Source organism: Myxocyprinus asiaticus, chromosome 1, assembly GCF_019703515.2.
Source record: "Myxocyprinus asiaticus isolate MX2 ecotype Aquarium Trade chromosome 1, UBuf_Myxa_2, whole genome shotgun sequence".
In the NCBI taxonomy this organism is placed as follows: Eukaryota; Metazoa; Chordata; class Actinopteri; order Cypriniformes; family Catostomidae; genus Myxocyprinus; species Myxocyprinus asiaticus.
The window spans coordinates 64,921,443-64,934,966 of NC_059344.1; the positions used below are offsets into that span (position 1 = coordinate 64,921,443).

Genomic DNA, 13,524 nt, shown 5'->3' on the forward strand with positions numbered 1-13,524 from the left:
ATTAAACATAATAAGTGCCTTAATACCTTTATATTAATCTTGCACTAAGACAAATAAAATAACACTTAATTTTAACATTTAATCTCCCTGTCAAGTCACATGCAAAGCATGCTGGAAACTAGAAATCCTGTGCCTGGTTTCAGTAAACCAAACCAGAAATATTCATATTGTCTCAACACACATAAATTAAGTAAAGCTGACAAGAATTTCTTTTAGTTGAATCAACTCAGTTAATTTATGTCCCCTCGGTTCCATGTAGTTTTGCGTAATATGAACATGGGAGGATTGAGTAAAACTGATTATTTATATATATACATATATATATATATATATATATGTAATATATATAGATATATATATGAAGGCTCATGCTATTCTCTGCAACTCACCATGTGCCCCACCGAGAGCGAGAACCACATTATAGCGACCACAAGCAGGTTACCCCATGTGACTCTACCCTCCCTAGCAACCGGGCCAATTTGGTTGCTTAGGAGACCTGGCTGGAGTCACTCAGCATGCCCTGGATTTGAACTCGTGACTCCAGGGGTGGTAGTCAGCGTCTTTACTCACTGAGCTACCCAGGCCCCTGAAATATGTAACATTGACATCAAGCATTTAAAATGGGTACTGCAGTCCAAATTCAAAATATTGGAGAGAGTTGTCTCCCCCGCCCCCTCCTCCCCAGACTCCAAGCTCACGCGGATTGCCAGGTTGAGGACACGCAACAGGAATGAGCAAACTGACAATGGCAAGCGACGAGACTTAACCTGTAAATTGATCAGCTAATATATACGTTTGCAATGTTTTTATTGTTTGCAAATTATAAACCAGCTCATGTGGATTTTTTATATCTCTGTCAATGTTAGCTAGATGTATTGCTGGCTTGCATGGCTGCAGCTTGCTGAAAATCAGAAAATTTATCGGTTTTGAGCATTGGTAGAATTCTTTTTAAATTTATTGGTATGCCCAGAATCTGCCAATTTTGTTTTCACATATTCTGGGCTGAGTTTGAGAGAAAATCGAAATGCTTTTAAACACGATAAAATGTGTTAAACAGAGCTGAGAGTACTGCACTCTTATTGGTAGCCAAATTAATTGGCAAATTAGACTAAATATTTAATAAACAAACAGGCATGGGGAACTTCGTTAATGACAGGGGTTTCAATTTTCTAGGGATGGGGAGTCGACTCCAAAAGAGTCGATTACTCGACTCTGACAAGCCGTGAAATCAGAGTCGACTCTAGATAGGAATCGACTCTTTTGTTCTATCGACTCTGAATCTTTTCGAACAGGACGTTGGGATTGGCTCAAATCAGTGAATGAACCAATCACGTACCTTACACGTGCCTGTAGGTTAAACACTTATTCATCCTACTTTGTGAGAGATAATTTATGTGCCTGTTAAAAAGAGAGAGAGGGTGCTTGACAGACTTCAAAAGACGAAACTTTCAGAACTTTCTAGCATTACATCAATGCATAAGGGCAGTGGTTGGGAAGTAAATGGATGCTGGTTTTATCTGTAGCTGCGTTTACATGGACCCTGGTAATCCGTTTGTGATCGGACTAGAAACTCAATCCAAATAAAAAAGTCTCATGTAACCACGTCAATCGGATTAAATTGGTCACATCCGATTTAAATTTCATTCAGATTGTAAGGGGTGGGGTAAACCTTTTCTAAACCATTTGAAAAGAGAATGTTTGCCATGTAAACACTTGATCTGGTTGCTTTGCGAAACTTGGACGATCTGCGCATGTTCAGTACTGACGCAGTTATGGCGTCATGACGTTTCATGCACAACAACACACTTTCATCACAGTGGCCATATTTGTGACCATCAGCGTAAACAAGCAACAGCGGTGAATGGAGAAACACCTGTGAAATGACCTCAATAAAAGCATCCAAAAGTTGTTTTTGAAGCATAGTTAATGTAGTAAATGTAAAAATATCCAGCATTTTCCATATCAACTTGCCATGTAAATATGACTACTTATACATTGTAATCTGGTGGCATGAATAAATTCTGTTCTTCAAATAGTATGTGTAGTTTAATGACTAACGTTAGTATACTGTATAGCCTACAATTAAATATGTGCTGTATAGTGATGTTATAGTGCTTTTTAAACAATATGCTACAATAGTCACACATCTTACACAGTCGTGGTATTATAAATGTAAGTGTTTAATCGCTGCTCTCCCCCTTCATCACTGATTGAATTCAATTCCTTCCAGACTTAGTTGAAGCCCTTGTACAATAATGCCAAACCTGAACTTTTCTTATCCGTCCGTCCATCTATCTACCTGTCTGTCTGTCTATCTATCTATCTTATCCGTCCATCAATCTGTCTATCTATCTATCAGTCTGTCTGTCTGTTTATCTAACTTATCTGTCCATCTGTCTATCTATCTATCTCTCATTCTTATCCGTCTGTCCATCCATCCATCTTATCCGTCCATTTGTCTGTCTGTCTATCTATCTGTCACTCTTTCTTATCCTTCTATCTATCTATCTATCTATCTATCTATCTATCTGGTTTTAGCATCTCTACACTGGCTTCCAGTTAAATTCAGGGTTTTAAAATTCAGATTTTTGTCTACAAGGCACTATCTGGTCACACGCCCCAATATATCAGTGACCTTCTACACCCTTTCTCCCCCACCAGAGCGCTCAGGTCTTCTGATCAACTTTTATTGAGGGTTCCTTGTTGCTGCTACAGATCTAAGGGTGACCGTGCCTTTTCTGTGATTGGTCCTAATCTATGGAATAGTCTCCCTTTCCATGTGAGGTCAGCTTCATCATTAGCCATTTTAAAATCTTTTTTAAAAACATATTTATTTACAGGAGTCTGTAGTTGCGTGTGTGTTTATTTCATTGTTTTAATTTGTTGTAGATTGGTATTCTTTTCTAGACTTGTGCTGTTTGTTTACTGGCTTGAACTTGCGTCACTTAAACGTGTGTTGGTGTGTGTGCTATATTGTTTGTCTTGTCCCAGGGAATTCACTGCTAGATTTAGAGTTGTTTGTCCAGTGTGTGTAAAACCATCGTTGTTTTAGTGTCTATAAACAGTGCTTCACTTGTTTTAGAGTATTATATATTGCTAAAGTGTAGCATAATTTATTTGCAGTGTACTGAAGTTGCGTTTGTTCCCGCGCTGTTCACCTTGCGTGACCCATAGTTTCGGTTGCCCACATGACTAGCTTTGTGCTAAGTAGCATTAAGGCATGTCCTGCTTTTTTCACTGTACGGCTCGTTAGCATCGTGTATATATTTGACGTGAATGCTGACGTGGAAGTGGCAGCGGAAGTGGTAGAACTCGTGTAAAGCCCTCCTCATGTAAAGACCAGCAAGTCTACCTGTGCGAGTCCACCGACAAAGCGCCTCTCACTATAACACTTAAGTATCTTTTAATTTGCTCTCTTTTCTTATATTCCTTGTACATAATAACATGTCTACTTCACGAAAAACATATGCCTTTAAGCACATCCCTGTTATCTGTTACAGACCTTTAACATGATATAGATGCAAGACAAAATGCAACCCACACAACCTACGGCCACTTTGCACTTCAGTACCTGCTCCACTCTCTTTCTCAGTGGGACTCTGGAACTGCCAGTCAGCTGTGAATAAATCTGACTTCATTCCAGCCTTTGCCACACAGTCCACCCTCATCATACTAGCACTGACAGAAACATGGATACATCCAGAGGATACAGCAACACCTGCTGCTCTCTCCAACAACTTCTCCTTCTCTCACACCCCTCGACACACAGGTGGGGGTGGTGGAACAGGTTTGCTCATTCATAACAACTGGACTTTTTCACCACACTCTTCTCTATGTAACAATACTACTTTTGAATTCCATGCTATTACTACAATGCAACCCACAAAAATACATGTTGTTGTCATTTATCGCCCTCCAGGTCAGCTGGCAAACTTTCTAGAGGATTTGGATGTCCTGCTGTCTTCCTTCCCGGAGGATGGTAAGCCACTTGTGGTTCTTGGTGATTTCAACATACACCAAGACAAGCCCCATGCCACTGAACTGAATGCTCTTCTGGCCTCATTTGACTTGGAAAGACTAAGCACCACAGTGACTCACAGATCGGGCAACCAACTGGACCTCATTTTTACACGTAACTGTACCAACTCAAATATTCTTGTTACTACTTTACATATCTCTGATCACTACTTTGTTAAATTCAACATGACTCTCCCATCTACATTAAAAAAGACTCCACCTTTGGTTTCCTTTCGCCGTAACCTCCGTTCTCTTTCACCCTCTCGCCTTTCCACTGCTGTCTCTACCTCTCTTCCCACACAAAATGTATTTTCCACCCTTGATGTAAACATTGCCACAGACACACTAAGCTCTACTTTAACAACCTGTCTAGACAACATCTGTCCTCTCTCCTCAAGGCCAGCACGTACTACACCACCCAGCCCCTGGCTCTCTGACGTCCTTCGTGAACATCGGACTGACCTCAGGGCAGCTGAGAGAAGATGGCGGAAATCTAAAGATCCAGCAAACCTAGTTAAGTATCAGTCTATGCTTGCAACTTTTTCAGATAACGTTAAATCTGCAAAAACTTCCTACTACCAGAACAAGATCAACAGCACCACAGACACTCACAGCTTGTTTAGAACATTCAACACACTTCTCTGCCCTCTTCCTCCACCACCTGACAAATCACTGACAGCAGATGTCTTCGCCACATTTATTACTAATAAAGTTACAACCATCAGCAATACATTCTCAGCACCTCACCCTGTCAAACACCTGTCTCCTGTATGCAACTCCTCTGTCTCTATGTTCTCTCCTCTGACTGACACTGAGGTCTCTAAACTCTGCCTCTCCAACCACCCCACCACCTGTTCCCTTGACCCCATTCCTTCCCACCTTCTCCAGTCCATCTCTCTGTCCGTCCTACCTGCGCACATACACATAATTAACACATCTCTACTTACAGGCACTTTTCCCACTACATTTAAGCAGGCTCGAGTAACCCCACTGCTGAAGAAACCCGCACTTAACCCCACACAAATGGAACATTAAAGACCAGTCTCTCTCATCCCATTCATGGCAAAAACACTTGAAAGGGCAGTTTTCAATCAAATCTCTGCCAGAACAAGCTGCTGGATGACAATCAGTCAGGCTTCAAAAAAGGACACTCCACCGAGACTGCCCTGCTGTCTGTCACTGAGTCGCTGAGATGGGCGAAGGCTGAATCCAGATCATCCGTCCTGATTATACTGGACCTTTCTGCAGCCTTTGACACAGTCAACCATCAGATCTTACTCTCCACCCACTGTTCGCTGGGAATCACAGGAACTGTGCTTGACTGGTTTAATTCCTATCCCTCAGGTAGGTCCTTCAAGGTAGCCTGGAGAGGTGAGGTGTCCAAGCCACATCAGCTACTTACTGGGGTACCTCAGGGTTCAGTGCTTGGGCCACTTCTCTTCTCAATATACACAACATCACTGGGACCCATCATTCAGGCACATGGTTTCTATGCTGATGACATGCAACTCTACTTGTCTTTCAAGTCCAACGACACCACAGTGACTGCTCAAATTTCTGCCTGCCTGGCAGACATCTCGGCCTGGATGAAGGAACACCACCTGCAACTTAACCCAGCCAAGACTGAACTCCTTGTCTTTCCAGCCAACCCTGCTGTTGAACACAACATTACCATGCAGCTGGGTACAACTACAGTAACGCCTTCCAAAACGGTCAGAAATCTAGGGGTAATCATCGATAACAAACTAAATTTCACAGACCACATCTCAAAGACCGCAAGATCATGTAGATTTACACTCTACAATATCAGAAAGATAAGACCCTTCCTCTCTGAACATGCCACACAACTTCTTGTTCAGTCACTTGTCATAACTAGACTGGACTACTGTAACGCTCTCATTGCAGGCCTCCCTTCATGTGCAATTAGACCCCTGCAAATGATCCAGAATGCAGCTCCACGTCTGGTCTTTAATGAACCAAAGACAGCGCATGTTACACCACTCCTTGTCTCTCTTCACTGGCTGCCGGTTGATGCACGTATCAAGTTCAAGTCTCTGATGCTGGTGCACAAAACAGTCACTGGGTCTGCTCCAGCATACCTAAAATCATTTACTCATAGCTACGCGCCCACTAAAAGCCTGCGGTCGGCTAAGGAACGTTGCCTTGTTGCACCAACACAAAGAGGCACCAAAACACTTTCCCGGACTTTCAGCTTCATCATACCATGCTGGTGGAACGACCTCCCCAACTCCACCCATGAAACTGACTCACTTTCTGTCTTAAAAAAAAATGGCTAAAAACACATCTGTTCCATGAGCACTTAACCATTCATTAAAAAAAAATAATAATAATAATTTTCTTGTTGCACTTTAATCTGTTTTGAATGCTATTCTGATGCTAGTGAAACTTTGTAATACGGCACTTTTCATACCACTGTCTCCTTAAGATGATTCGTTTATGTATTTCCTCTTTTGTAAGTCGCTTTGGATAAAAGCGTCTGCCAAATTAATAAAGGTAAATGAAGATATTTTTATTCTGTAGCTTTTGAATAGATCATTGAATAGTTTGAAATGGATAAATACATAATGTTGTATTTAAATGTTTTTATTTATTTTATTATGTTTTATATTTAACTTTAAATCAGTCAGTTTTTATATCACTCAGTCATTTTGTTTGTTTGATCTGTAAAGCACTTTGGGTCAACTTCTGTTGTTTTTAAATGTACTCTGTAAATAAAGGTTGACTTGGCTGTCTGTCTTTCTTATCTGTCTGTCCCGTCCGTCTGTCTGTCTGACTGTCTATCTTTGTATCCAATCCGTCTGTCCGTCTATCTATCTATCTTTCTTATCTGTCCGTCCGTACATCTATCTATCTATTTGTCTTTCTTATCTATCTCTTTTTCTTATCCGTCCGTCCATCTATCTGTTTAGCTCTCTCTATCTGTCTGTCTATCTATCTGTTTAGCTCTCTTTATCTATCTTTTTCTCATCCAATCGTCCATCTATCTATCACTTTCTTATCCGTCCATCACTCTTTCTTATCCGCCTGTCTGTCTATCTTTTTTGATCCGTCCATCTATCTATCTATCTCTGTGCGATTTTAAGGCATGTATAACCTTAACTTTAACCCTCAAATGTCACAAGTTTAAAACCAGTTTAAACATTCAAGCAAGGCTTTATCAAGCCAACATCAAAGTTTGTCTTGATGACCTTTCCCTTTCAAGTTTTATCCTAAAATCTTGATGTCGAAAAAAAAAATCAAAAGTTCACGTCCAGTTATCAGTCTCCCATTTCTCAAACTGGACTTCATAAATCACATTGAGGGAATCTTGAATTTAGTCCATCACACCTTCCAATAAAGTGAATTAACATATTATATTTTGTTAAAGCCAGACTGGAAAATGTGTATAAGTCACGTTTAACTTAGATGTTTATTAAATGAGCCACAAAACCGAAACATTTATTTTAGATTCTTTAATAGTTCTCTGCACTGTATTAACATGATTTTTGAAGTACAAAGGCCATTTTTTTTTTGTTGGTTTTTTTTATAACAGAGAACAGCTGCAAAAAGTTAAGATAAGAACAAAGTAAAAAATGGACAGTAATTGTTTTTTTTAATGGATGGTAACTGATGGCTGTCCACCCTCTATGACATCACAGGGTCCATAAAACAAGCATGCTCAATTGCTGTATCCTTAGGCCATGTCTTATTTCACTTTGATGAAATGGTTTGCTGTTACTGAGAGTGTAATTGCTGTAAGAGTAAATATGTTATTTTTTTCCCACAGAAAGATACAAAGTATATACTATGGCCACAGTCCATTCACATAATCTGCCTTATCTGTTTAAATTAAACAGGAACTATTTTATCAGTAAACTTAGAGTAAAATATAAAACAGAACTTAAAGATTTGCAAAGAAAAAATAAAACAATAAAAAACAATCATTGATGCAACAATCATCAAAAAGCATTGATTCCCTTATTTGAGCATTCTTGTGAAGTTTTGCTGCAGGTGAGTGCTGTTAGAAGAGTCATCGCTGCCTGCTCACATTACATCATGAATCTGTAAAAAACAAAAAAATGTGATGTTACCTCGAGAATACAAAGGCAACAGACAGTCAGTGATTATCAGGGTTCCCTCACCTTTTGACTGTAGAATTTCCATGTCGCTTGTGACTGAAGATTTTTTTAAAATCATTTTATAAATACTGCATTGCACTAGAGGCATTTCTGGCTGATTAAATATTTTACAGCCAAGCTTAGTTAGAAAAATGTATATTCACTATAGAAATGTCCACGACTTTTAACTTTTATTTTTGTAATTTCTATGACTTCGGAAATGGAGATCACAATTTTAAATCACAATAAAAACTTTAATAATTCATGGGATCCCTGAAGTATGACAAACACTTCTGATGACATGACTCTGGATAGATGGATACATAAAACATTTTCTGTCTAGTTTTAAGGGTTCCCACACATTTTGACTAATGAATTTCCATGTTGTTTGCTATTACAAGATGAAGATTATAATATATATATATATATATATATATATATATATATATATATATATATATATATATATATATATACACATACTGGCAGCCAAAATTTGGAATAATGTACAGATTTTGCTCTTATGGAAAGAAATTGGTACTTTTATTCACCAAAGTGGCATTCAACTGATCACAATGTATAGTCAGGACATTAATAACGTGAAAAATTACTATTACAATTTAATTTTTTTTTAAAACTATTTCAAAGAGTTCTCATCAAAAATCCTCCACATGCAGCAATGACAGCTTTGCAGATCCTTGACATTCTAGCTGTCAGTTTGTCCAGATACTCAGGTGACATTTCACCCCACACTTCCTGTAGCACTTGCCATAGATGTGGCTGTGTTTTCGGGCACTTCTCACACACCTTACAGTCTAGCTGATCCCACAAAAGCTCAATGGGGTTAAGATCCATAACACTCTTTTCCAATTATCTGTTGTCCAATGTCTGTGTTTCTTTGCCCACTCTAACCTTTTCTTTTTGTTTTTCTGTTTCAAAAGTGGCTTTTTCTTTGCAATTCTTCCCATAAGGCCTGCACCCCTGAGTCTTCTCTTTACTGTTGTACATGAAACTGGCGTTGAGCGGGTAGAATTCAATGAAGCTGTCAGCTGAGGACATGTGAGGTGTCTATTTCTCAAACTAGAGACTCTGATGTACTTATCCTCTTGTTTAGTTGTACATCTGACCTTCCACATCTCTTTCTGTCCTTGTTAGAGCCAGTTGTCCTTTGTCTTTGAAGACTGTAGTGTACACCTTTGTATGAAATCTTCAGTTTTTCTAGAGAAAGCTGTTTCTTTTTTACCATTTTTGACCTAATATTGATCTTAAGACATGCCAGTCTATTGCATACTGTGGCAACTCAAAAACAAACACAAAGACAATGTTAAGCTTCATTTAACGAACCAAATAGCTTTCAACTGTGTTTGATATAATGGCAAGAGATTTTTTAGTACTAAATTACCAATTTAGCATGATTATTCAAGGATAAGGTGTTGGAGTGATGGCTGCTGTCCAGATTTGATCAAAAATGACTTTTTTCAAATAGTGACAGTGCTGTTTTTTTACATCAGTAATGTCCTGACTATACTTTGTGATTAGTTGAATGCCACTTAGAATGCCATTTGTAGAACGTTAAGATGTAATAATTGTACTCAGTTGGCGCTTTTGGCGGCGGGTTCTTTTAGCAGGAACATCAGGAACATCAGGAACATCAGGAACATCAGGCTTAGGTGCTTCAGGCTCAAGAGTTCGTTTTACGGTCACAGCGCGAGACAGTCGCTCAGGAGTACTGGCTGCAAACACACACAAACACACTTTAATTTCAATTACTGTCAGCATTTATAGAAACGATTGGGTAGAAAGCTTAAAGGAAGATTCCAGCTTCCTTGTTTATTTAAAAAAAAAAAAAAAACAAATCTGGGTTTTTGAATGTATAGGGCCAACCCATAAACATTTAAATACTCACTGTTTCAAAAGTATAGCCACAAGAAGTAAACAATATGTATGTTAACATGGTTTTAGTGTGATAAAATCGTTTACTTGCTTATCTGTGTAAAGTTATATTCAATATTACAACTTTGCTGTCATGACAACGTAACAGCGATGAACCCTGTAATCTGGTAAACGCTGTAATGGCAGTAAATCCCTGACATTGTTTACAAATATAATATGTACATCTTGTGGCTATAGCTTTAAATTGGTGTGTATTTTAGCATTTATGGACTGGCCCCATTCACTTCCATTGTAAGTGGCTTTCTGTAACTACCAACTTGTCTGGCACCAACAATCATGCCATGGTCGAAATCACTCAGATTACATGTTTTTCCCCATTCTGATGCTCCTGACCCGTATCTGAATGATTTTATGCACTGCACTGCTGCCACATGATTGGCTGATTAGATTGCATGAATAAGTAGGTGTACAGGTGTACCTGATAAAGTGGTCAGTGAGCATATATGATTCTTGTGAAAAAACTTTACTAATATGATAAGTGAACCTCAAGGGACATTAAAATAATAAAAAAGTTATGTCATGATCCCTTTAATGCGGAATATCTTGTTAACTTCCTATGAAATGCCTCAAACAAAACTCTTTATTTAATAATGCCAGTTTAAAGCCATGTTTCTTGCATATTTTGCCAAATCCAGCAACTAGTTCTTCCTCTGAACATCTAAATATACCTGCCTGCTCACTTATAAACCAATATAAACCTGTACATTCTGATTACCTGAAGCTGTCTAGCAGCCAGCAAATCAGATTGACAGATAGTCATTCTGTTGGAAACACGCACCGAGAGTTTGCTCAATGTCTTTCAGCTCTTCCTCCTGCTGCTGGAGTTTCTGTTGTTTCTGTTTCATCTGAGGACTTTGCAGGTATTGCAAATGACTGTTATAGTCAGACTGAACTTCATTGGCCTTCTGCATCGCAACGGAGTACTGCTGCAACAACTCTACACACACATGGAAGAAACAAGCATTTTTTTTTACACATGGAATGCCCTACAAACAAAATTTCTGCTAGACATTTAAGAAAATGTTCACCTAAAAATGAAAATTCTGTCATCATTAACCCTTAAATGCATACCTCGTCGGGTCTTTAGTGACCCGGGACCTCATTCCAGCCCCTCTACCTCATCCATTTTTTTTGGGAGTTATGCCCCCACCTCTTTAGTATTCCTCAACCTTTGTCTTATGAATAGAGTGAAACAATAATAATAATAAAATAAAAAAAAAATCAGAAATACCACAAAAAAACAAAACAAATATTTACTTAAAGTCAGCATGAAATTATTTGATTTATCTTAATAATGCATGCTACTGGTCTTATTGTGAACAATTCATGCATGCATATTTGCTATTTAAAAACAAAGGTGACCTCGTAATCTTTAAGCAGAATGGCATAACTTGCTCTTCCGGTGATGACTGACTGTTTCTTGCTGACATATGCAAGGATGCACTGCAGTTAGTTTTTAGTCAGTTTTTACACCGCCCCTTCAAGAGCCTATCATGTAAACAAACCTCACGTCAAAGCCGCCAACTCATAGATGAAGAGTATGTTTATGTCTGTTTCCCTCCCAAAATCCTGTTGGCTACCCCAATCTACCTTGTTTACAGGTCCGTTGGTTTAAATTTACAACACGAATTCGTGGTTGTGTGGATGCATCTGGAGTTTATTCGCATTTGTTAATACAGGTACAGTGCTGTGAAAAAGTATTTGCCCCTATCCTGATTTCTTCTGTTTTTGTGTCTCATCCTAAATTGTTTCAAAACTTCAAACAAAATCTAACATAAAACAAAGGCAATCTGAGTAAACACAAAATACAGTTTTTAAATGATAATGTTATTTATGGAAGCAAAAAAATAAGTTATCCGATACCAACTGGGCCTGTTTGAAAAAGTATTTGCCCCCTTAGTTACTAAATCCCCAAATCTATGAAACGGCATTCATAATGGGGTTCAGCTGGACTAGACACACCCAGGCCTGATTACTGCCAGCCCTGTTCAATCAAATCAACACCTAAATACAACTTTTTCAGCAGCATGAAGTTGGCTAAAAGGTCTCACCCAGCAGCACACTATGCCATTATCGAAAGAAATTCCAGAAATGATGAGGAAAAAGGTGATTGGAATACATCAGTCTGGGAAGGGTTACAAAGCTATTTCAAAGAACCACAGTGAGAGCCATAATCTCCAAATGGAGAAAACTTTGCACAGTAGTGAACCTTCCCAGATGTGGCTGACCTTACAAAATTCCACCAAGAGCATAGCGACGACTCAACCAGGAATTCAAAAAAAAGCCAAGGACAAAATCCAAGGAACTGCAGGCCTTTCCTGCATCAATAAAGATCACTGTTCATGTTTCCACTACATTTACATTTACATTTATTCATTTGGCAGATGCTTTTATCCAAAGCGACTTACAAAAGAGGAAATACATAAGCGAATCATCTTAAGGAGACAGTGGTATGAAAAGTGCCATATTACAAAGTTTCACTAGCATCAGAATAGCATTCAAAACAGATTCAAGTGCAATAAGATTTTTTTTTTTTTTAATGACTGGTTAAGTGCTCATGGAAAAGACGTGTTTTTAGCCATTTTTTTAAAGACAGTCAGCTTCACGGATAGTGTTGGGAAGGTCGTTCCACCAACGTGGTACGATGAAACCAAAAGTCAGGGAAAGTGTTTTGGTGCCTCTTTGCGTTGGTACAACAAGGCGACGTTCCTTAGCCGACCGCAGGCTTCTGGTGGGCGCGTAGCTCTGCATAAATGATTTTAGGTATGCTGGAGCAGACCCAGCGACTGTTCTGAATGCCAGCATCAGAGCCTTGAATTTGATACGTGGATCAACCGGCAGCCAGTGAAGAGAGACAAGGAGTGGTGTAACATGCGCTCTCTTTGGTTCATTAAAGACCAGACGTGCTGCTGCATTCTGGATCATTTGCAGGGGTCTAATTGCACATGAAGGGAGGCCTGCAATGAGAGCGTTACAGTAGTCCAGTCTAGTTATGACAAGTGACTGAACAAGAAGTTGTGTGGCATGTTCAGAAAGGAAGGGTCTTATCTTCCTGATATTGTAGAGTGTAAATGATATTGTAGAGTGTAAATCACTATCAGAAAGACACTGGCCAAAAATGGCATCCACGGAAGAGTGGCGAGGCGAAAACCACAGCTAACCCAGAAGAACATTAAGGCTCGTCTGAATTTTGCCAAAACACACCTTGATGATCCTCAAACCTTTTGGGAGAATGTTCTGTGGACTGATGAGTCGAAAGTGGAACTGTTTGGAAGACAGGGGTCCAGTTACATCTTGCGTAAATCAAACATAGAATTCTGGTCAAGCATGGTGGTGGCAGTGTGATGTGTGGGGATGCTTTGCTGCTTCAGGGAAAAGGCGACTTGCAATAATTGAGGGACACATGAATTCTGCTCTCTACCAGAAAATCCTAAAG

At 39.2% G+C, this 13,524-nt stretch overlaps 1 protein-coding gene across 2 annotated transcripts in view; it reads right to left on the reverse strand.

The window, feature by feature from the left end:
• Nucleotides 1–7,475: 7,475 nt before the first annotated feature.
• LOC127423167 (structural maintenance of chromosomes flexible hinge domain-containing protein 1-like) overlaps nucleotides 7,476–13,524 on the reverse strand; it is a 103,726-nt gene continuing 97,677 nt past the window's right edge. The window contains exons 47-49 of one of the 2 annotated variants that reach the window (XM_051667328.1): nucleotides 10,867–11,025; nucleotides 9,728–9,868; nucleotides 7,476–8,079 (exon numbers count right to left, since the gene is read on the reverse strand). In XM_051667328.1, coding sequence (XP_051523288.1) covers nucleotides 8,072–8,079; nucleotides 9,728–9,868; nucleotides 10,867–11,025 — 308 coding nt within the window. In that variant the 3' untranslated portion in view covers nucleotides 7,476–8,071. Of the gene's footprint in view, nucleotides 8,080–9,727; nucleotides 9,869–10,803; nucleotides 11,026–13,524 lie in introns of those variants that run through there. The other variant, XM_051667396.1, reaches the window with a different exon arrangement.